This window comes from Copadichromis virginalis, linkage group LG4 (assembly GCF_057382275.1).
Source record: "Copadichromis virginalis isolate Kocher_CV1m ecotype Utaka linkage group LG4, C_Virginalis_male_GT1.1, whole genome shotgun sequence".
In the NCBI taxonomy this organism is placed as follows: domain Eukaryota; kingdom Metazoa; phylum Chordata; class Actinopteri; order Cichliformes; family Cichlidae; genus Copadichromis; species Copadichromis virginalis.
Window position 1 is genome coordinate 10,106,520 of NC_140621.1, and position 25,383 is coordinate 10,131,902.

Consider the following 25,383-nt stretch of genomic DNA (forward strand, 5'->3'; position numbering starts at 1 on the left):
GAATGCTGCCTTCAAGGACTCATAGCGAGCTCCTGTTTCTGAGGACGAAACGAAAGACGTACTGGGAGTGTAAGTTCCTCTTTTCCCCCAGTGAACATGTGGTGTCGGGATGTGCTAGATGTTGCCATGCAACACAGAAAGACCCAGACTCACAGAACGATAGAGAGTAGTACTTTTTTTTTTAACATGATGCAGTTTCCAATTGATCTTCTTCTTCTTTCAGCTGTTCCCTTTATGGGTTGTCACAGTGAAGCATCTATATCCCTAGCAACCTCCTATGAAGTTTTCCTCTTTTCTTCCTGCCTGGGAGATCCATCTTCAACATCCTGACTTTGTCTCCAAACTGCTCAACAAGAGCTGTCTCTGCGATGTACTCATTTCTAATCCTGACTATGATGCTCACTCCCAGGGAAGATCTCACTATCTTCAGGTCTGCCACCTCCAAGTCGTCCTTCTGTCTTTGTATCAGTACCACCGTCTCCAAACCACTCATCATACCAGGTCTCACTACCACTCACTCACTTTTAAACTTCTCCTTTGACTCTTGCTGCTATTCTTCTGTCACAAATCACCCCCGACACTCATCTCCAACTGCTCCACCCTGCCTGGACTCTCTTCTTCACCTCTCTTGTGCGCGGTCCATTGTCTTGGATTGATTCCAGGTATTTAAACTCACCTATGCTCACTATCTCTACTCCTTGCAGCTTCACCTTTCCGTCCATCTCCATCTCATTCACACACATGTATTCTGTCTGGATCCTACCGCCTTTCATCCTTCTTCTCTCCAGTCCAAACCTCCACCTGTCCAGGCTCTCTACCACCTGTTTCGTGTGTTTCACCATGCTTATTTCTCAATAAATGTGGAATTATACAGTTTCAGTGCTAAGAGCAGGCGTGACATGTCTTCTGTGGGTCTGTGGGAGTTTTGTTAATTCTGTTTGATTACTTTATATCTCATCAACATCATTACAGGAAATCTTTTATTTTTTTTGCTTTGCATTTGTTTGCTCTTGAAATAGTCAATCCTCATAATCAAACAATTTAAAGTTTCAAATAATAAAGCCAATATATGTATCAATAATCCCTGTGAGACAACGTGTCAGCCTTCAGTGTCTTTTAAATTCTCAGTTTTAGACAGGCCTTATCTGCTCATGACTCTTTATGATGTCATAGAGAGCGAGTAATCCTAATATGGTCATCTCAGGCAGGCCTCACCCACCTGCTTGTTCAAACCTACTTTTTAACATGAATCTAAAACTCTTTTTCAGACTGAACTCAAAAGGGATGCCAGGTATAAGAAAAACTGGGTTTATTATCAGATAACTGCATGGTTGCATGGTGGTGTAGTGGTTAACACTGATGCCTCACAGCAAGGTCCTGGGATGGAGTCCTTTCTCTGTGGAGTTCTCCCCTGTGTCAGCATTGGACCCACCTACCTTGTGACAGCTAGGGCAGGCTCCCTGAGGAGGATGGCTGTAATTATGTTGATCTAGTTATCAAAGAATAAAAACATGGAGTTAAAAATGAGCATAACAAGTAAAATAACATAAACTAGCTCACTTGGGCTGAATCTATGGTTTGATAATGTCCTAGGATTATCTTGAAATTTTAAAATAATAATAATAATAGTGATAATAATAATAATACGTGTTTATTATTTATTTATTTATTTATTTATTTGGTGATGCTTGTGGATTTTGTTTGTTACCCATCGTCAAAAATGGTCTACCTGCTAACCTGCTGCAAACTGAAGCTTTATGTAGTTTATTGTTCTTCGAGACATGTAAATGGTATTCATTTTATTAAGTAGCATTAACTGACGGTAAAACGGCAAAAAACGAAACAAAAATTCAACGATCCCTTCACATTATCAGTATCAGTCAAATATTACGAATTGCTATAGATTTACTTACAGATTTACTTAATTTTTTATAGCGGGTCTCTCATACGGAAACCTTTCCCAATTCCCACTTTTTCCAGGGGTACCTGAAGGCGGCGTCAGCCTTCTCCTCAGCCTGTCCATCCATCCGTTCACCGGTCTACTATCGTGTGTGTGTGAGAGGAGCAAAGCCTCATTCTCCTCCTTTCTTCCTTTCAGAGAACGCGCATCACTTGTGAAAAACGACGCTTGAGACCTAGAAGTTTTTTTTTGTCTGACGTCTCGGCTCTATTTGCTCAGCTCTCCCGCCCCTCATTCCCGGTTTCGTTTTTAATTCCCATCCTCACTTTCTGTCGTTATTTTTTGCCGGACTCGAGGATCCAGTCTGGGTGTACCGGCTAACACTTGGGCGTAGCTGGAGAGGATTTTGCTAGCTCGTCGCTGCACTAACCGGTAAGGTCGAGATTTCTTTAGCTTTAGCTAGCATGCTATTGTCAGTCAATAAGTCATGTTTAGCTAATTAAAAGCCACAATTTAAAATGATTTTCTGCCGTCCGTTACGGAGTGTCTGCTCTGCTTACTGTGTTATTACTCGTGTTTTTTATATTAACGCTAAGCAGCGCAGTGGAATCCGGCTTGCTCTTTGTGTGACTGGATTTGCGTCGGAAATGTACAAACGGGTTTGTTTTAGTGTCACTTCATCATTTTTGAGGGCGAGCCGCTCCGTTTCAGTCACTTTGATTCCCGTGCAAAGGGGCTTGATGGGGCGGTGGCAGGCTGCATGGTAGCTTCAAGTGCTCATAGGACCTGTTAGACCAAAGCTGAAAAAAAAAGCTAAATGCCTTTAAATCCACGCTATTGTTTATTTTCATAGTGTTTCCTCTCGCTGTGTGACTGTTTATCCACCTTTTTAACCTCTAAACTTTCTCTTCTTCTGACCTCTCCTTCCTTCTCCATCCTCCATCGCGGTTGCCCATTGTTCTGTGATGAGCCAACTAGTGTGAGTTGCTGAGCAATGTTTCAGCCGTCTCAGTGGGGAGAAAGAAGCTGGCAGATATCGTGCTAATAAATTTGCAGCTTTCGTTTTAACTCAACAGACCAACTTTGGGCGTATTTGGAGCATGTTAAAGCAAATCTCTGCGCAGATCCTGCAGGGAGAGTGTAAATCTCAGAGAGAGTTTGTGCACAGTCTCATGCTGGCATGTAATCAGAGGTGATTAATGTCACCACCATCACCACCACCTCGTCTCCAAAAAGTGATCAGCTATTGTGGCATAAGGCTGGAGGGGCTCCCTCGCTGATTCCTTTTTTTTGTTTGGGGGGGTGAGTGAGTGCAGCAAGACAGATTAAGCTCCCTCTCTGCTGAACAATAGGGAGGAGAAAACACTGACAGTTCCCAAAGCCTTGCCAAGAGCGTTTAATAAACTGCAAACATGCAAGCATTAAAAATCTTTATCCTCAGCCTACAAGTGTATTCTTTTCCCCCAGCGGTGGCTCAGACAAGGGACATAAATTGTCTTGAGCTCTGTGGCCTTGGTGGGGCACGGCTTGGTCAAATAATGAGCAGCGATCGACCGTGAGGAAACGCCATCCCAGGGCAACTAATACGGACACTTTTCAGGCTTGGGGTTTGGAGACCCTCCAGGACTCTTAAGTCAGGGGGTGGGCTAAGCCATCCGTGAGTCTGCCGCCCCCCCTTGTTCTCTCTCTGGTGCGTGGATGAGAGAATGGCTGACTCATGGAGTCAGTGGGATGAGGCAGGCAAATGGAGGACAGACATGCAGCCTAATGCAATCATGTGAAATTAAATTTATCTGCCATTGAAAACCACACTCAGCTTTATGAAGTTATTTAAGATGTTTCAGAAAGATTATTACTTGGAGGGTGGAGATTAATGCCAGAGGCATTGTGTTTGTGTGTGTGTGTGCGGAGGGAGATTTTTCAGAAGCTAAACAATGAAACCGATCATTGTAATTAGGAAATATCTGATGGAGTTATCTACTTTCTTTCTAGTTGTATCTTCTCTGTCTTTGTTTGTATTGCATCTTTTAGAAAATTAACATTTATCCCTCTGTCTTTTGTCTACTTTTGGAGCTGGAATCAAGGGTGTGGGTGTCTACAGTGTTAGCGGTGCACGAGGACTAAGTGTCGCTGTCTCAAATAGTCTCCCATAGCCTGCACCGCTACTACTACTATGTGTCCACTAAATGAAATGAAGAGTTGCTTCAGATTTGTACTTAATCACTTTAAAATAAACCTGACCAAAGTTTTAAATGATAAAATCACCATATGTAACACTAATCACAATGTCTCAGACTGTTTTTTTCTACTCTCGGCTTTGTATGATGTCAGTGAGAGCAGGTAGTCCTAATATGGTCATGCTCAGGCAAATAAACCACGCCCATCTTATGTTTTGCCAGGTGCAGCCAATCAAAAGACATCTGCATTTAAGATAGTGGGAAGATGGCTAAAAGAGCTTTTTTCAGACAGTGGATGAACTAAATAAATAAAAATAAATAAAGCAAAATAAATTTGAACTGTGAATGAGCATACTTATACTAGAGCCCCATTAACAGGAACCATGTGGTAATGAGATTCCTTAGCTAACTTAATGGTTGTAGCTCATATCTTTTAAAGAAGGATGTTATAAATGCTTTCTTAGGTCTTGCAGATTCACTGAGAGAAACTGTGCAGTAATTGTTTCTCTCCCCCTGCATTTGTCTGTGCAAAACATACCTAAAATATCTGAAATATGCATACCTGTTTTAGTTTTTTCAAAGAAAAGCTCTTTCATCAGAATTTGTTTCAAGGCAATTTAAATTCTAATGACCTATTTTGCCCTAAGCTGGCCTCTCGACCCATGCCTCGGTCTTGAGAGGGGGAGATGGTTGTTGCATTAATAGACCTGTGTGTCAGCTCGCCCTTAGTCAAAGGCCTGGTGTTGGTGGGTGTGTGACTCAGAATGACACCCCCCCAGCTCTGAACTTCTCAGCAGTGACAAGGACAAAACTGGCCCTCTGGTCATCGAGCTTTTTTCAGCCTGAACCCATGGCCCTTGCACTTTATGGCCTCATTAGAAATTACCACTATCGCCCCACAGCTCTCTTTTAATCCATGGCAACAGCTGCACAATAGCTTCTTGTTTGGAGATTATCAAAACACCAACAGAAACGGTATGTTTGGCTGCATTTCCTTTTGTTTGCTGGCTGATTGAGGTTTGAGGAAACCGCCACGGGCACTGCATTGAATTTTCACAGTGAGGACAAAGAAGAGATAGACTTTGCTGTCGTCTAGCTGCTCTAGCCTTGATAGCAGCCTTGGTTGGTGGCGTCGCAGTTGTCAGGGCATGCAGTTGGCAACTGGCGACGTGGTTTTGAGACTGTATTTGCCAGCAGCTGCAGTAATTTGCTGTGTTTGGGCTCTCTGAATTCCTCTGGTGGGAGGCTGGATAATGGACATGGTTCACAGCCCTGTTGCTAGGCTTCAAGACCAGATTTGTCATTGCACATTGTGTTTGTGGCGCCTTGATTTTTTTTTTTTTTTGCGTTTTGGTGCAATCTGGTCACCGATATAGTTAAAAAATTGGTCCAGACTGATGGTTGCTCTATCCTTAGTCATCCAATCTCCTCTAACAATTTTGGCTCTGAGATAATGGAGTCAATGTCGTCGTCCATACATCGCCATTGCCGTGTGTTTGTGGCTAAACTGGTCAAGATTATATTAGTGTCTAGCCAGCCTACCCTCACCGCAGGCTCAACAGGAATGATAGGCATTTGGGCCTGACACTGGTGCTTACCATAAGCAGCTGTAACAGCCAATTTATTTCTCAGTCATATCAGTTTACCCTGTTGACATAAATCTTGCTTTGCCTTTTTCATTCTTTGCTCTAACATAAATCACCAACTTCCTATGAATTGCTCAAATAAGTGTCTCTGTCCTGGACAGATGTGCCGTTTTAAGGCCAGATGTGTGCTTCTCAGAAGGATGTATTTTGTAGGTGCAGATCAGCCTGACCATGCAACCTGTCTGCCATCCTGCAAGAGATCAGATTCCATCTGGAACGTGCCACGTTCCACTTAAAACGTGACGGCATAATCCTCTTAAGGACAGAGACGTTCCGGTTGTACATTGCGTGCGGATGTCCGTGTCCCCCCTCTGTGAATCTCAAGAGAGCACCAGAGCCTCTTGGGCAGCAGCGTTTCTGCCCTTCTCTCCAGATGCCTCGGTTCTGGTCTCTTCCCCTGTCTCTGTATCTGGTCTATCTGGTGTCATTGATCCAAGCCACCAGCTGGTCCTGGGCTGGCCTGATCTCATTTACCCCCTGAGAGGAGCTTGTTTGTGGGCAGACGGCCCATTATGGAGATGATCCAGCAGCTCTTCAAGTTACAAATTAGCTTTAGATTCTCTGTTAGGTCCCCCGTCTCTCTCTGTGTCTTTCTTTTCTTTTCTTTTTTTTTTTTTTAAAGCTGTCCTCTCTAAAACCATGTCATCAACATCTCTCTTATCTCCCAGGGGGAAGCGCTAACAGCATCAGAGGAACCTGCCTCACTAATGCACTTCCTCTGTCTGTTTCTGTCTCCTTCACTGCCCTGGCCATCTGTGGAGTTGCCTGCTTGGCTCCCCACTTTCTCCTGTGCGATCGATATCCACACAGTGGAGCTCTGCGCTGCCCTGCTGGTTGGCCCTGCAGGCGGTGGAGCTTAGCCAGACTGGAGTAGGGCCTTCGCCATTGGGGCCGTTGTTTGTAGTTGGGCTCTGTCTCCACCCTTATTGTTGTGGGGCTGATTGCCCCTCTAGCCTTGGCTCCACACAGTATTGTCTACTTTCTGGGACATACTACGGCCCCTTTAACTGCTTCATATTCCTTCCTTGTTCTTTCTTGCCTGCCTTCCTTGCCCCTCTCTCTGTTTCTGTGGACAGTTTGTGGACAGTTGAAGCTAACTGTTCAAGATTAACCCTGGACAAAGAGAGATGCTAATGAGCTCTGTCATGTGTTAATCTTCCTGTCCCCAGGGTGCTGAGTTTCCCTGTACCACACCACACTATGAGAACCAAAGGCTTCAAGTGTTTGCATACTGTGTATATGTTTTATCTCTTTTCTTTGGTGTGGGTGGGGTTTTTTACTATACAGCATGGACATATTGTGCGCATTATTATTCTTTACCCTTTGCTTTAAAATTGTTCAGTAGTTGTTATTATATTTTTTTATCACATTTACAACATTAACAAAATATTTTTATAGGCTTGTAAACTCTTAATTCAGTTGCTCACTTGATGACATTGTAAAATCTTAGTGCCCCTGAAGAGTCCTAAGGATTAGTGCCAGCCTTTCTGATCACATGTTTCTGTGATCCAGGTGACTGTCACACAATCTGCTGCTCCCTTTCAGCCAAGAAAAGTAGAAAAAAGACTTGCAGGGTATTTCTCATGCCTCACTTTGTCTTACTGAGCAGCCCAGGGAACAACTGGAAATCATTCGGTAGGAATGACTATACTATACACCATTAAGGAGTTCACTTGACAAGGAGCAAAGAAGGCAGTAGATGTTTATGTTCGCTTTGGTCGTGCCATCTATAAGAGGTAGGTCTGGAGAACTGATGGCATCCACGTCCTTAAAATATTTCTCTTTTAATCGTATTTCCATCCATTTGGGTACATTTTCCATGTGATGTCTGGGAGAAAAATGCTAGATATTTTAATGCCTAGCAAGGGTGTAAACATCATCAAAGGAAAGTGGAACGTAAAGATGCCAGGCTACAACATAAATCAGACTTAAGGTAGTAAAGTACACGACTCTTAGATCAAAAGGAAAATGCATAATAGTGCTCTCTTGGATCTTGTGTGCACACAGGAAAAGAGTAAGAGTGCTGCCATGAAATGCTAATGAAAGTCAGCAACTTGTAGCAGGTACAAGGGAACTAAATGTTGGAGATGTTAAGTGGGTCAAATTTGAAGCACTTACCACTGACAAGGATATAAATTTGTTCCGTGACAGGTTGGTAAATAGAATAAAGGGTTACAGAGCCTGTAATGTCCACAACCAGCTGGACAATCACAATCAAAACACATATAATGTGATCTAGTTTTGGAGTTTTGGGAATACAAAAAATGTTAAAAGAAGAGAGGAGTTAAAAAAGAAACAAAGTTATCAGCCAGATTTCTCACTTTGCAGAAGACTTTTTTGGAAGCTCACTGTGTCTCCCTCCTCCCGTTTGGCTGTCTCCTCACTCTGTCTCTCTCTCCCTGCTCACTCATCCCTCCCACGGTCTGTGGGGAATGCCATGGAGAGCGGCAGGCTTTGTTTGCACTTTATTTGTGTGTGGGACAGAGGCGGTTTTCCTGACCTCATGTTGGGGGTGTTTGAGGGGGGAGGGGGGGGGGGGGAGAGAAAGCTGCGATTAGCATTAAGGTAGCGGCGCCACTCACAGCCATCTAGCTGGATTTATCGGCGTGTCACGCAGCCACTACATCGCATACCTATCAGTTTATTTCCTTCATCCTTATGCACATCCTCATCATGCACATGGGGATTTGTTTGGTATTAATCAGTCTCTTATCTCATGGATGAGCTGCCAGCCATTATGTTCAGTGCTGAAGCTGCGGAAGAGGCAGTCACATGCAACAAAACCAGCCCACTAAGTGGCACAGGCGTGAGTCTGTGGCTGCAGCGATGAAGTGATATAAACTTTAACTTCCGTGTGCCAACTGAGTTATAGTCATAAAGGATACTATAGAGTACCTGTTAGTGTATAATTAAGGAAATATCTCATCTCTGGGTCTGAATCAGTGACTGATGCTGCTGTTGTTAGTACTCTGCCAAGACGTGGCTGAGAGTTGATGAAACATTCAGCAGTCAGATGTCTCTGATGTGCATCGCTGCCAGCCTCCTCAGCATCATTGCTATGTATTTGCTCTTCTCCATATCTTAAACCCACATTCTGTATCAGGGCTTTATTTGTACACAATTGAATCCCTGTCTTATGAGGACTCAAATAAAGGCTGGTGTGATTTGTATCCCACTAATAAATGAGTTCTTCTACCTCTTATTTTGCATTATTATTTTTTTTTTCAACAAAGAAACATATACCAGTGTTACCCACACATATAAGCCCAGATATATTTGCAGATTCACTTTAGTATTTTTCTTGCAAGCAAAAGAATGGCCACGCTCTTTTTTTGAATCTTCATTCGCTTCTACCCAGTAGTTATCCCCTCTTGGCTGAGCAGTCTCTGTTGTGGCGATCCTCTGTGTCATTCAAGGCGCCGCTCCAGATAGTCTCCCCTGGTCAGATTCCAAGTACATTGTCCTGGGCCGCAGGTGGCAGTGGTAGTCCTCAAGAGCTTAGTGGCCACTCCATTAGAGAACCTGCAGCAGGTGGAGAACTTGTTCACGTGTCCCTACACTGAGCTTACCAAGACTGCAGAGCAAAACGGAGACCGCTGTCTCCAGCTGCAGTCCTGGACTGTGGTACACCTGCAGGATCAGAGGCTTACTGGAGAGGCAGCTGATTATTGGAGATTTGTTTTTTCCATATTTGTAGTTTAGAACTACACTCTACTACAGACACAACCTAAGTCTCTTGAACCACTATAACTTTTAATGGTATAAAAAATGTTTTCTAAAAAAGTTTGGAAAAGCTAGAAAGACATTCATGGGTTTTATGGAGGATCATGCAAATATCCATTTCAAAGATAAATCCAGTAAATGGAGCCCAGTGTTCGTGATTGGGGATGGAGAGCTGACTGAGGCTACTTGTTGTAATTTAGACTAGGTTAAATGGACAATCTGAGGCACCGTGCCAGCGTGTGGCATCTTGAATGTGTCATTCTCCCCCCCTTCTTTGTTTTTTCAGAGAGCAGGAGTTATACGTAACCGTAATTCCATGCCTACGGTCAACCTCATTCGATAATTTCTGGTCTCAGTCACAAGTAAAGCTGCGTCAAGTCTGCATCAGCCCGCTCACCCATGAGCAGTGAGGCTGCAGGCAAGTTAGCCGTAAATTATTCAAGCAGCTCTGCAGACTTGCGCGCTTTGAAGACAGAAGTTTGGAGCTTTTATGCCATTGAATGTGAAATGCAGAACAGAAGACAACGTTAGATTGACAGCCAAACTGTGTGGCATCATTGAAAATATGAATATGAATTTACTTGATTTTATAAATGCAACAGTAAATCTGCAGTTGGCAGAGGCAGGAGGGGTGTTAAAGAGCACACAGCACTCTCCTTTATCTTGTGTTTATGGAGATAAAAGCAGGTCAAATCCAGGGTCAAAGGCCACCGTATGCTCATTAAAAACTAGCCCTGACCCACCAATGTCCCGTCCTCTCACTGCTCACCAGAGCTGCTTTGCTTTGCCACCAAAATCACATTGAGGATTATTTTGGTTAATGCTGAGACCATAATTCACAATAATTTAATAGTTACTAAACATAAAAACTGCAGATTTCATTGATTGTTTTCTACTTTCTCCAAATCTTTGACTAATAGTTCTCTTACCGCTCTTTAGGCTGTTCTAAACATAAAGTTAAGTAAGCGGCATAAAGCAAAGATACTGAAATTATATTCATCTTCATAGAGAAAGTAAATGCTAAAAATGAAATAAATTAAAAGATTGATTAATCACATAGATTACAGCTTGAACCATCTATCCTCTTAAAGAGACATTAGTTATGCCTCGAATGATTCCATCAAGCTCAGGCAAGTGCGTGTCAGCGTTAGCAGCGTGCTACATCATCCACACAAGCTCGCTTTTTCTTCTTGCATCTTTTCTTGTGTCTCCCCTACCCCACCCCCACTGCACTCATCACCATCACTGCTTCCTCCCCCCACAATCCCTCCCTTTGACTACTATTTAGAGTACACCCCGAGGAGAGAAGAAGGCTCACAGAATGCATATGTGTGTGTACACAGTTGTGCACTGTGAAAGCAGACTTGTCTTTCCACCACAGCTACTCATACACGCTCTCGGGCAGTTGGTCGGCTTTGGTAAAGGTGGGATGGGGAAGGGGGTGGGTGTGGGTGGGGGTGTCACACTTTGATTTTAGTCTTTTTGTGTAGAATAGGCCAAAAGTCTGCAATTAGATGTGAAGGCAGACCACAGTGCTGGAGCACAGTTGACATTCGCTTATCATTTAGCTTATAAGCGACGCTGCATCTTATTAATTTTAATCTGCATAATGAATCAAAGCAACCCTGCTGTGATTAAGAACATCTCTCTCTTTCCCTCTTCAGTCTTTAAATGTAAGCTGCTGTGTTCCCAATAAGCACAGCTGATATATACACACAAACACACTGTAGTAGATCGTAGTCGATGGAAAAAAAGCACAAAGATGGGGGTGGGGTTGAAATACCGGGTTTCCGTTTAACTATGCTGATGACCTGATTATTCACAAATGCCATTTTTGTGTCTAGACAGTCAGAAAAGCTTCGATCCCTCAGCAGAGTTGGATGCCTTCCAGTACTGACAGCTTTGGTCTAAACACTGTAGCGTGGCTGGGATACACGCACAAGTGAGAACACACACATATACGCACACCCTCACACACACGTTTTGTTTATGTCCCAGTGTGGGAATTAGGAAGGGATGATGCCTAGGAGGATGATCTCACCTTGCAGAGCTGGCTGGCCCATCATGAGCTTAAGGCTTATTAAGTGTAATAAAAAAACCAAATAAACAACATAAACAAATATCACAGTTTGCATGAAGGCAAACTTGCAAGAGGCTGGGTGTAGACACAAGGCCCCAAAAACGAGATCAGCTTCAAAAACACCAGCTGATAACAGCGTTGGCAACATTCTGTGTTTATATACACACACACACTCGCAGTACACAGAAAACTATATGAGGGATTTTGGACTGTAGTAGCTGAACTTTAAACATGGCCATGAATCTGACACAGGGGTTATCACACCGCCTGTATGTGATGGATGGCCAGGGTGGACCCCGCCTCTCGTCCAGTGAATGGTTATCACACAAAGAATGTGAGCTGTGTGTGTGTGAGGGTGACGATGGGAGGGAGGGAAAAAAAGGAGTCCATTTTTGGTCTTTGCTGATTCCACGCTTGAACCAGTGCATTTGTCTTTGTATTTGTGTGGGTTTCTTTTGTTCTCAGTTACTGCGCAGCTCATCATTGAGGCTCGCAGGGAATTCGGTGTAGGACGCCGCTTGGACGCTGCGAGCATATGACCCACTGCAGAGGCCGACAATCACATTTTTACAAAGTCAACAATGCTGAAAACACAGAGGGTGGACATTTAATGTTTGCTGTGAGATAATCACTCAGACATAGAGGGTGGAGATGTATGTTCATCCTCTGTCGGCAGCTGTTAACTTAACTCTTAACCTTTTTTGGTTAACTGTAAAAAAACAAAACCCCAATAGGACATTTTCAGCTTTCTCTTCATCTGTTTCTGTAATTTTACACATTCATTTCTTACAGCTGAAGTCACATTTCTTTCATTTACTGCAGCACTGTTTCTTTTCATGTCGAGAAACTAAGAAACACTGTTGAGATGACATCTTTTTCTTATAATAAGACATCTCAGCTAAATGTGTAGTTAGATTTCTTTACACTGACAGAAAGGGGAGTTCAGCCAGGATGTGGCCCACTGTGTAAAATGGATTTAACATCCCTGCTTCACTGCATATTTGTTTCTTCAGAGGAGCTGTTGTTTCAGCACTGATGAAAAAGGGTCACGAGTGCAACAAGCCAAGCAGCTAAATTAACCCTTTAAAAAGACTCATCCTTGTTTCCTTGTTTAGTCTTTACATTTGAGCATTTGTTGGTTTAAATCTGTTATATTCTAACCCGGTGTGGTCTTCTGCTGCTGTAGCCCATCTGCTTCAAAGCTCGATGTGTTCAGAGATGCTCTTCTGCTCACCTTGTTTATAACAAGTGGTTATTTAAGTTATTGCTGCCTTCCTGTCAGTTCAAAGCAGTCTGTCCATTCTCCTCTGACCTCTGACATCAACGAGGCATTTTTACCCAAAGAACTGCCGGCTGGTTGCTGCAATGTGATTGGATTACTCAGCAGCTGAACAGGTGTACCTAACAAAATCTCCCTTGGGTATATATTGCTATCAATTGTAACAGATGCCTTATTTAGGTAAATAAGAAAAATTAACCTTTTATGTAAACAAAGTTAGACACAGCCAGCAGCTGATCTAACCCACTCTTTGTGAAGGAAGTAGTTCTTCTGCAGCAGATCCCTCGCCCGCACTCGTGTGCTGCTCAGGCCATGGAAGGTCAGGGCAGCTGAGAAGCAGCTGCTTCTTCTGAGGTAGTTTGACCAGAAAGTCTCCTCAGATTTAACTGTTTTATGGTGTAAACATTTCACACAGTGCACTGTGTCTAATGTGAAACATTTTTGAAATGGAGCTGACGAAGCCATCTGTCTCAAATCTAAAGACATTACATCTCAGGTCATTGAATACATTCTGTCCCATGTGGGATAAAAATGCCTGCTTGTGTATTATGTAAGATTTCACAGACGGTGTGGGTTCTTGGCACAGCAGCACAAGTGTTAGGGGCAGTTTTACCTAGAGAATGCTCTACCTGATAAACTCAACATAGAAGATATAGGTTTAAGACTTACACTGTTTGCAGGAGGGGAAAAAGCAAGTCTGTCATTATATAATGTAAGAGAGATTATTGTAATCTCATTGTAGCTCTCTGAATGTAAAACCATCTCCAGCTGCTATAGTTAAAGTGCCAGTGAAACAAAAAAAATAATTCCTAGTTGCTTTAGTAAGGCTGCTCAGAGAATGCCAGAATTATGCCTCACAGCTGTACAAATGTGTGTCATCGGAGGAAATGTAAAGCATGAAGTTGGAAAGGAGGTGTTCTTAATAAGATCCTCCGTAGATAAATAAAAAAAGGACCAGACCGAATGGAAATCAACTATTATACCCAGCTTGTAGAAAACAGCTGTCCAGTGTTTTGTAACATTATTTTACAAGGTCTGAAAATGCTCATTTATCACGCTTAGCCTTTAAAATGTTGCCCCCACAGCAACAGGAAAATTATAACTGCTTTTAATTTAATTAGGCTTAATGAAAACCTGTAATAGCATTAGTGCAATGAAGATGTTTCAGTTGGGAAAGACACGTTAATTAAGGTTGAAATTTAGGATAGTAAAGCTGTTGGAACACATTGAGGAAGACTGTATAGCAGAAATGTTTAAGCTCAAGGGCTTAAATATGGGAAAGTGCACACTGTAGTTTATAAATGAGTTCATATTTCTTAAAATAGTCCAAAAACAACCGAAAAAACTGAAGCCAAGGAGTTTAAGGGGGAGGAACGTGGCAAGAAAAGGCTGATGAAAAGACAGGTCAAATAAAAAGCAAAACACTAACAGGATACTGGAGTATTAAAGGTCCAGGAGGCAATTTCATTTTGGCAGCAAACTAAACATGAACTCTTAAACTTCAGTTCTGTTTATTTAGCTTCTGGAATCACGATAGTGTATTAATGTGGCCTGGATGCCTCACTCCATCAGTTTCTCTGAGAGCGAATGGGGGGAGAAAACATACATTCTTGCATTGGTTTCCAGCCTGTTTATGCCTACCATTGACTGATGGTCCTGATGACGCAGGGAGGGTGTGTGAGCCAAAGAGCCAGATAGCTGTGAGTACAATCTCACAGCTATCTGGAAACTTGCAGGAGAAAGAGAAATGTTCCTGTGGCTGTGAACATGCACTCAGGATTTATCTCCCTCTATAACACGCACACACAATTTGGAGAGGAGCAGTGAATTGAAGATCATGGCCAGATGCTGTAGTCTGCTGTGGGAAGAGCGGCAGCCAAACATAAACTGCACACCAGAGTCTGAGAAACAGAGAGGAGGAGGGAGTAGTGATTAGATACAGTCTTATTTCCTGGTTCACTTTGGTGTCACGTTAGGTCACAGTGTTAATAGCTATTCCAGATTTGTATTAAAGATTAAGGAGTACCAGGGTGGTGAGTTTGAATAAAATGCTAAAGGGATTAGAGTGTCAAGATCCTGCATTGTGGCTTATTGTTTTTACAATATGTTTCTTCTGTCCCTTTATGTTTTATATATTTCTCATCTGTCATTAGTGAGCCAAGAGTGACAATTTTAATTAGAGCCTGACTATATTTTGGAGAAAATATCTTCACCAATTTTGTAGGTGAAAAATTCTGATATCATTATCTTTTAGTAGGCTGATATTCGCCTAAAGATGTATCGGTCTGGATCTCATTTTAAGTTTATGATTGGATGTTTTTTGCTGATTTGCACTCTTGGGGTCATTTCTCCTTCACCGTAACCCAAGTGGCCGAGCATCGTAACCCTTCCCGAGTCTGGTTCTGTTGGACGTTTCTTCCTGTTAAAAGGGAGTTTTTCCTTCCCACTTTTGCCAAGTGCTTGCTCATAGCAGGTCATCTGTTTGTTGGGATGTTTTCTGTATTATTTAGGATCTTTACCTCCCAATATACCTTGAGGTGGCTGACTAGAACTCAATTTGAATTGAACTGATTTTTTTTATACACAGGCTTTTGTCTTTTACATTTTTTAAACAAATATTTTGTTACTTTGTTACTAAAATTGTTACTAGGGAGTGTTTTCTTGCTGATTCTTCGTGTAGTATGTCATGTTGTAGGTCACCTACAATCTTAAATTGAAAATAAAATGGTCTAAAATAACTGCTCTCATATAACAATTTAATAATGAACCTGGTGTCATTACCTGAAGACTTAAACATTCACTTGTCTTTGATATGTCTGGTTGTTTTGTCAGATATATCTAAACTAGCTGTGACTACTTTAGCTCTGTACTTACTCATGGACTTAACTCTGAAATGAAGCCTTGACGTTTGGGTAATGAAACTCTAGATATACAAAGCTGATCACATGGCTTTCTGTTAACAAAGGAACTGCCCAAGGTTAGAAGTGGGAAAACTTGAATGAGGTTTTGTTTTGTTGTTGAACAAAATGTGGAAGTGTTCAGTGCAAAGTGTATTGTCTTGCTACTCTTAGCCCCACACGTTATATTGCTATAGAAAACTTTTCACCTGGTGGAGCAGGATTTAGAATAAATAACATCAGATGGTTGTTTCTTCAAAGAAATAGATGTTAGGTGCCCAGAAGTTTACAGTTCGACGCCCCTAATACCACTTTTGGTTGTAAGGAAATTCCACCGGTCACCTGACTTAATTATTAACACAGACATATTAACAACATATTGCAATCTGTTTTGGCACAGTCTGTGGCTATGAGCGGAACAACTGGAAACTGGTTGCCAACTTGTTGTGTTGTACACTGACTATAAAGCAAGGTTGCCAAGCACATATATTTTTTATGCAGACTCTATTTGTGGTGGGATTTCTGTTTCAAATCTATAGAGTTCTTGCTGGAGTCTGAATAAAAGTTTTAAATGAGAAAGATTGTATATGCAGATGAGAAAGGATTTGCAATTTTTGCTGATTTAACACAGTTATCACCATATTATTGCAAACAGATTGTGTCCGCTTGACTCCGTTCAATTGTAAACTGATAGCAGACTGACTTTTCTGTCTTTTTGTTGTCTTATTGCCATCTTGACGTACCAAAGTCACTTTGAAGATGGAAGCCAACTATGAGTGGTTACAGGCCTGGTCCCCGTCTTCAAAGCAACCATTTCAGAGGCAACAAGATCACAAGTTTATTGCACACGTTTGCAAATATGTTGTTCATGGCTTGACCCCCCAACCGCCATGTAGCATAACTCTGACTATCTAACTGGATCTTGCAGCCAGTCTGCTCTGTCAGCTTTGCAAAAAAAACCCAAAAACTCTTAGCCTGGCATTTGAATACTGCACATCCACATCCACTTTTATGAATCATCCCTAAAATCTAATCTTAGGCAAAAAAAGCAGATTAGGGTTTTTCCTAAAATGTTGAATAAGACAAGTGCAGATGATGAAACCCAAATCTTTTGCTTCAGACCTTGCTCCGTTCCCTGTTCATCACCCACCCTGCCCTTCTGGTAAAATCTGTGACCAACCACCCACATTTCGTGGCATTTAAAAACCTTCCTGTGACCATGAGTCCCTCCCAGCAGCTACCCGTCAGCTCCCTCTCAGCCTGTTTGCTTGTTTTGAGCAGTGGCCTGTTGCACTAGCTGTGTGTATCTGTTCTTATGTGTTGTTTGGGATACACGGATCCTTTTCTCCTTCCCCCTCTGGCCTTGCTCAGCTGCTCCGGCCATCTGTGCAAAACCAAACAGAGAACAGAGGGGATGGAGGGAGAGAGGGAGCAGTTGGGGGGAGGAAGGAAATTGAAGGGGAGTGGGTGGATGGGGGGTATGGTTGGGAGAAAGGAAGGATCAATAGAGAAAGAAAGAAGGCCTTTTGACATTTGAGATTGAGTTTAGGGGATGAGTAGTGGATGACCGAAGATGAGGGAAGGAAAGATGAAGTGAGTGAGGGAATTGTTCCAGGAAGCCATCGGCATAAAGATGAAGTCTGTCCTCTCGTCTCGAAATAGGAGAGTGAGTGTGCGCATACAAGTTTAGATCAGTGGAAACTGGGATGACTACTGATGTCTGGGTCCTAACGTCATACCAGCAAACATAAGCCAATAGTGATCTCATTTTGTCTTGCGTTTTTTTTCTTTTCTCCCCATCTCTTTTCTCCCTTTCTCTCTCCCACCTTCTCTTTCTGTTCCCATGCTCTACAGGCCAAGCCTCTTCCTCTGGGCCGGCCTCTGTATTGCCTAAGCGTTTGTCTCACTGCTTAGCCTTCCTCGCAGCCGGCTCCTTGCTCTGTTTGTAAACTTCAGCAGGCCAGTTTCCTGCTTTTCCCAACCCACCCCGCTCTTAAACTTGTGAAGGTCTGTCCTTTTCTGCTGATCCATCCCTGCAAAAGTAGCAGGGGAAAAACTAGATATGTGGACCTATTTTATTGTAGATTGTGACCTTTTTCAGGCCTCATATGCTTCATGTTCATTTATGTCTTAGACTGCTCTGTTTGCATACCATCAGTCAAACTGCCGCCTGCCTTTGGGCTTATTGGGTTTATTGTACTTGCCTTGACCCAGTTAGCAAACACATCCAAGTCTTTCTCCCACCTCGTGCTACTTTTCTTTTTATAACCATTTTAGCCCGGTAGCGGGAAGCAGGCTGTGTTGACTTTTCTCCTCCATTATAAAAGCTGACTGTCTTAACATTTATTGCAGGTGGCTTGTACATTTGTGTGTGTGCATGCAAATCTGCATGATAAACTTTTTTTTGCACTCCCTTAAATGTACTATCCTAGAAAACTAGTCTTCCACACTAGTGACTTTGATGTCTTTTGCAGTAAGAAAAAACCATCACAGCAACACTGGCCAAGTGTGTCACTGAGCTTTTTCGTGCCACAGAGGGGACCGTTTGCAACTGCAGTGCAGCTGCCTTTGAAATGAATGAAGGCTATTAGTAGAATGTGTTGTTTCTGCAGTAAACATGTTGTTCTGTCCTTCCCTCTATAACTCCTGAGACTTCATGCACATTTTGCTATTAGTTGGTACTAATTTTGTCTGTTTTTCATATTCTGTAGAAGTTTAGTCCCCCCTTATATACTTTAATGAGACATACTGTTCGATTTCTGCACATTTACAGTTTTATTCCACCTCTCTGATACTTATGTAAAAGTATTTCTGAATGTGTGGTGCTGAAGCTCTTAGAAGATATAAGCTTATCCTTTATCTGATTCCTGAGGGTACCAACATTCCTGGGCCTCCATCTATTGATAGCAGCGAGAGCTTTTCATGTCTGGTCTTGCTGCTGACTAACTGAGCTTCTCTGTGTATTCTCTCCTTCCAGACTAACCCTTAACATCTGCAGAACGCATCTTGACCTGTGGCCGTCCCGCGCAACTTACCCCAGTCAGCCCTGCCTTGCAGTGTCAGACCACGGCCATTCGAGGGGAGATGAAGCCGGATGGGGTTGCCACGGCAGCGCTGGAGCCAATGGAAACATTGGAATCCAATCCCGTGAATGATGGCGCACCACCCGGGGACCAGGAGCCCAATCAGGCAGCCAGCGGGGTGGCAGAGGTGATGCCACAGCAGCTGGGGGGTGAAGGAGATCAGGAAAAACCACAGGGAGACCAGGCCAAGGAAACCCCAGCTGCCAAGACCAACAACAAGACCTCGGGAGACCCCAAAGCCAAGAGTACCAACAAGACCGCGACCAAGACGAAACCCGGCAACACCACTCAAAGCAAGGCTGCAACCGGCTCACGGCCCAACACATCGCAGAGCCGCGTCGCAAATGGTGTGTCCAAACCTCAGACCAACGGTGTTGCTAAGAAGACCACGCCTGCAGCGGACAAAAAGAGCACCCTGACCTCAGCTTCGTCGAAAAAACCAACAGGAACTGCCGGCGCCCCAGCCTCCAAAACATTGGCTAAAGTGTCTGAGAAGAAAGCCACAGGGGCCGCTCCTGCCACCAACGGCGCAAAGTCAACCACCGGAACGACAGCAGCCAAAAAGACCCCATCCACAAATGCTAATGGTGTCAAATCCAATACCGCTGCAGCAGCAGCAGCTAAAAAGCCCCCAGGTTGGTGAAAATGTCATCAAGATCAGCGTGAAAAGACAAATATAATTCTAGCATTCTAGCAAATGTTTTCAAAGCTCTAATGAGGAGTGCTCATTGTAATGTGATGGTATGCATATAGCTGCTCGTCAGATGAATTCAGCTCACATATTAGACATGCTACAGTGACTCCTGCTAAACTATAAATGTTTTTGCCCTAGATCCTTGTGACACACTGGATAAAAGCTGTCTGCCTGACCTATATCTGAGGAAAATTATTATTATTATAAACTTCTTTACTACAGCATATAATAATGTTCTTATTGTTTTACACTGCTGTCTTTTTCTTTTTCTTTTTTTTGCTTTTTTCCCCTCCTCTGCTCTCCTGTCCTGTCTCCAGCTCCCAAGCCTGCCTCCACCAAGCCCGGCTCTGTTGCCTCACCCAAACCTGATAAGCCCCCCGTTTCCAAGACAACCAGGTAGGTGTGACATTTGCGTTGGATTGAAGCCTCAGCCGTGCTCAAGTGTGTGAATCTGTTTACACATACAAGCACACACAAAGATACTTTCTGTGCGTTTGTAGATAGCACAGGCTGCTATCTATAACGCAGACGCAGACTCCTCCAGGCAAAAATGTTCAGTGTTCTTTTCTTCCTTTTGAAAACTGCTACCAAATTTCAAAATTTGCTTCAGAACAGCTGCAAATGCAACTATATGACCAAACTGATAAGAGTTGCAGGGACTGAGCTAAGCACTACAAATCTCTTCAGTGCCAAGTGAGAAGCAGTTAGTTCAAAAGGCTTTCACTTGGCTACAGGTTCAAAGAGGGCGCTGTTTAAGAAAGAGCACCCTGGGGGAATCGGGGACAATGGTCCCCCACATACAGGCTCACAGGGGCCGGGCATAAGTAGGCCAGCAACGAGGCAATGTCAGAACAAGCCTTAGAGTAATGCCTTGCAGGCTTTCATCATTATACAGCATTATTAATAAAACAAGTTTGGGGAGGGATTTAGAGAGAGGAGGATGAGCGTTGGGAAGATGAAACGAAGAACAAGATATTTTTCTGGGGGTGTTTTTTTATTTATTTATTTATTTATTTATTTTTGCGCTCTTTCTGTGTGGCAGTGTGTGCTGTGACACTATGTTTATGTGGAAATCAGATCAACATGTGTTCCTCACCTGAGTCACGCTGTATGCATGGTGCCGAATCCTGAGGTGACTTGGCAACAGACCAAGCGAGGAGGCTGAAGGAGGCCTTTGTCTGACGCCGCGATGATCATGATTGGGCAGAGGAGCCTTTGGGACTCAAGCTGCTCTTTGAATAGCTGATCCTTCTGCCTCGTCTTTGACTTTGTTTGTTTTGTTCATGCAAAGCCTCCTTTTTTTCCCTGTCGTGTTATGTCATCTTGTTGGTATGTCTGTGTGTAGACCCATTGTTGAGTTCGAAACACCATCTCAAAGAGATTGCACTATTTGGAGTAAACAAATAGCCTCTGAGAGATCGACCATGTAAGCATTCACAGGAAAATGCTAAAAGTTGGACATTTCAGAAAATAGTAAATTGGAAAGATATCAAATTAAAAGGAAGTAAATAGCTAGCCTAGCTCAGTTTAGAGGTAATAACCATTCTTGGCCACTAACTCCTCTGAAGTTCACTAATTACAGTATCTTGTTATAACATGTTTTTAATCCACCCAAAAAGCAAGTGTCCAAAAATAGCATCTTAAAAGAATTCAAACTAGACACAAAGTGCTTAGTGGGATTAGAAAGCATTAGATCAGGTCGGGGTTAGATGTTTCTTTCTCATATTCTTTAGGCTAGGCTAAGCTAGCCCACTGCTTTTTGCAACTTTGTGCTAACATGACGGCGGTAACAGTATATTTAGAAAGGTTAATAACAAGAAAGACCAGCTAAGCTGCTTCCTCAACAGCAGAAGGGTCTGTTCACTCAACATCCAGATGAACAGAATCAACTTCATTGGATTTCCTTACCTGAATGATCCAGATAAACCTCTTTATTACGTTTCTTCAATAGCAAATTAAGGAATTATAAACAGTCAAATATCATAATTGCTGACATTAAAAATGCTTTTCAGACACACATCTGCTGCTGTAACAGAATGGAAGACAGCCTTTTTAAAGCCTTTTCTTTATATTGGACAGCAGAGGGAAGACAAGAAAGCTGGGAGAAAGTGCAGAGCCATAATAGCCTTACGGTGAGCTATACCCGCTCCCGAAGATGGTCCTTATATGACCGAGGAAAGCTCGATTTTGTTTGTAGCTAGCTCCCCTGTTAAATCACTGACAGTATGTTATATATTGTATTAATACTATTCACTATACTAACATTTTCCTTCCCAGCACACACTGGTTTGCCAACCACTTTCTCCCACCTGACCCGCAAAGTGTTTTAGATCCTCCCCACCCCCACCCCCGTCCATTCTCTCACTCTCCCTGTGCCACAGGTAACAGTTGGATTGAGGAGATTACACTCAGATTACAGCTTTATGCAATGGTTGATGTACAAACATCTTATTAAAACGAGTTACACAAGGGCACTTTGATAATCTATATTGCGGTGCACAATACTCATGTGCAGTGTTTATGAACTGCTCTGATGATTTCATTTCTGTTATACCGACCGGCTCCGTCACGTCCCACCATTGTGCATCAGTCTCCACTCCTTGTAAATATAAAACCATTAAACACACATGAGCACTATCAGGGTTAGGGCTGTATTCAGTAGTTAGTTCATTACCAGTGTTTAATCAGCAATTTATCTATGCAGATGAAACTCACTCGCAGGTGTTTTAGTTGTGCATCACATAACACTTTAAAACATGTAATAATAATTTTACATTAGCTTTAGAAATCTGTAACACTCTATATACCCCATGAATAATAAACAGTAAATTGACACACTGATCACAGGACTAACGCCTTGTGGGTATCTCTAACACGCCAGCAGCTTTGACTAACCAGCTAGTGTTTCGTGGCCTGGGTGTGAGGTCAGGCTCACTGATGAATAATGAAACCTTTATCACAAACCAACAACAAACACAGAGTATATCAATACACAGCACAGACAATGTTATATGTCCCAAAGTAATCCGAATCTTGTCGTTCCCTCCTTTTATTGGGCACCAAACATAACATTATATAGAATTTATTGATTGGTAATAGTAAAAGCGAATTAATTATGAATTTAACATTTATTAATTATTGGGCACTGACTGATGATTATTAGATGCTGGATGATTTTTATTTACTCGCTTACACTGCCCGATCCTTCTCAGATTATTGTCTTTGTGGGATTGTGTGTTGCTAGCTGGGACACTGTAAAGTGCCCAAACTATGGGCGAACGATTTATTATCAAGACTCGCAACACAGTTGCACGTATCCCGCCTCTTCTTTACTTTTTAAAATTTCATCCAATGGCTAAAATGTTTTTTTTCCGCTTTTCTAAAATTGAATTTTGCTTGAATTTAGTAACAGGTTAGCTAATCGTTGTTATTAGCCTCCTGTTCCAGTTGAAAGAAATTTTAAAAATGCATCTGTTAAGCTGATATCTCAGGTACACTCAGGTCAGCTAAGTGCTAATTCGTTGCTTTGTAAAAGTAAGGTTACCAATGACTCACTGCTAGAGATTGGAAGTGGAAATAAACTCACCCGTTTCACTCTTTCCTGTCAACCATAGTGCTCGTGCAGACATCCGCTGTTCAGTCTGTGTCACACAATTAGCATTATAGAGGGTGGATATTGTTACATTAATCCAGCACAGCATTATTAGCTAACCGCCCCACCTCCACACACATCAACCATGTCACGGTTTGAGGCCAGATTTGCCATTTCAGACATTTAAAGGCTGCTCTGTTCCCACTTCGCCTCCATCAGTCATTACAAAGGCTTTGTACCGCAGAGCTGGCAGGGTGAAATCCATTTATTATCCAGCGTGACTTCATGTCAATCCATGTTTTACATTGAATTCTTAACACATTCTCTGTTATTATTATTATTATTATTATTATTATTATTATTATTATTATTTGTAAGTATGCCAAGCTAAATCTTTAGCTAATAGCCTGAGTAGGTAACGTGAACACTTTGTTCAAAAGACTGAGCTGAGGTTGTAATTATAGGCATCTATAAGATGCGATATTCAGTGCTATTGGTGCATGTGCTCATGCATTGGATGTGTAGTCCAGAGAAGCCTCCTCCTGCAGTAAATCTCCATGAATCCCCATGAGAGAAGTATAACTATTAGTCACGATTGGCTCTTCTGACAGCCCCTTGTACCCTTGTGGGCATGCTTTGTTAAGTGTGTGTATGTGCATGTCTGCTTTAGTAAATGTGATGTGCTTTGACAGGGCCATAAATTTCAGCTTTAATTAGATTTTGCCCTTTTCCTACCTCACTCACTCCGTAATTCAGGCCTACCATCGGCAGAGTGGGGGAGAGCTCAACAGACACATTAACTGCCACATCAGACGCACTCTCCTCCTGTTGCTGCCGCACACACACTCAAACACATTGGGGCTCTCAATTTATGCAGTGTTACTCAGTTGATTTAATTCCATCCAAAGCAGATTTCACTTATCAGACAAACAGCAAATGCTGGTTCACAGAGTGACATCAATCTATGTAATTTGAGGCCACTTATAAATGTTTTCTTTCTCTATTGAGCTGGAGGGTTTGGGGTTGTTTTTTTGTTTTTTTGCAAAATTGAGTTACATTAAACACAGCAGGGACTCTTTCTTGTAACTCATCCTTTCCGTTCTCTTTAACCTCGTAATCGCACTCTTAAAGTTACCAGAAAGATGGCTTTGTCAATGAAGATGAAGCCTGTTGTGTCAGCAGTACATCACCAGCATCAAGCTTAAACTTGTTAAGCATGTTTGCAATGTGCATGAGTATAGCTACCTGCTCACTTTATAGTATGTGCATGTCTCTGTTTTTCATAAAGGTCTTGTGTCTGGACACTCATTAAATTGTGTGTACGTGTTATATGTGCACCTGCTGTTTGATGCTGATTGCATACAGCATGTAGCATGTGAGGGAAAATATTTGTGTCAAAACACAGGAAGTGGAAATCACTGTTGGATCTTTGAACATTATATTACCTACACATGCAGCAGTGTGTGTGCTAGTAGCATATGTCCTAGGTTGTGTGCATGAATATTTACCAATTTCTTGCCTTTCTCTTGTTTTGCATTGAGACTTGAGTGCTGGTGTCTAGCATGAAAACCGCCCAATAGGAGACTGCAGCACACTGTGCATTCCCCTTATAGGTGCTTTTGTGTGTGCACGGATGATTGCACTGGAGAAACAGCATGTCATTAGAATGCAGAGCATGTGTTCATTTGCCGATATATTGCTGTGTATGACGTGGACTTAAAGGTGGGGGGAAGGGAGTCGTACGCGCGCGCGCTGGACACGTAGTACACGGTCACGTGACGCCGAGCCGGGTTCTCCTGCTTGCTCTGCCGTCTCTAGCTGTGGCGTAGTGAAGACAAAAATGGTGGCGGTGGAGTATGGATGCTTCGCGATCGCATACGTCACTGATGAGCTCCCGTCACTGCTGCCAGAGATGCTTGTCGTGTTAGGGCTCTACATGCAGCAAATTAGTGTTTGAGAAAGAGGCACAGAGGTGGAGAAAGGAGGAAGGAGCAGAGGTTAACTCTGCTTGAAGCAAAAGGAAAGAAATTGCCCTGTTGGAAATCAGAGGACAGATCAAGGGCATTCAGTGCTATATAAATGCACTCAGAGAAGTAGATGTGGTAGCCTTTGAGCTATCAGGGTCTTTTTTTTCATCACCTTTATGCTGCCCACTCAGCTGCCCATGTTCCCACATTAGTCATGGTGTTTTCCTCGCTGATGGTCCCTCGGGGATGATAAATTTTTATTGGAGGGGAATGAATGCAGCCCTCCTCGTCATCTAACAAATTACTGCTGATGTAACGGTCCAACACCGGTTTGTGTGGTAAGCA

The 25,383-nt window shown here is 42.7% G+C and overlaps 1 protein-coding gene across 2 annotated transcripts in view; it reads left to right on the forward strand.

Annotated features, from left to right (window-relative positions):
• Positions 1 to 1,999: 1,999 nt before the first annotated feature.
• prr36b (proline rich 36b) overlaps positions 2,000 to 25,383 on the forward strand; it is a 39,279-nt gene continuing 15,895 nt past the window's right edge. The window contains exons 1-3 of one of the 2 annotated variants that reach the window (XM_085453438.1): positions 2,000 to 2,332; positions 18,680 to 19,420; positions 19,797 to 19,875. In XM_085453438.1, coding sequence (XP_085309564.1) covers positions 18,787 to 19,420; positions 19,797 to 19,875 — 713 coding nt within the window. In that variant the 5' untranslated portion in view covers positions 2,000 to 2,332; positions 18,680 to 18,786. Of the gene's footprint in view, positions 2,333 to 11,367; positions 11,389 to 18,679; positions 19,421 to 19,796; positions 19,876 to 25,383 lie in introns of those variants that run through there. The other variant, XM_085453437.1, reaches the window with a different exon arrangement.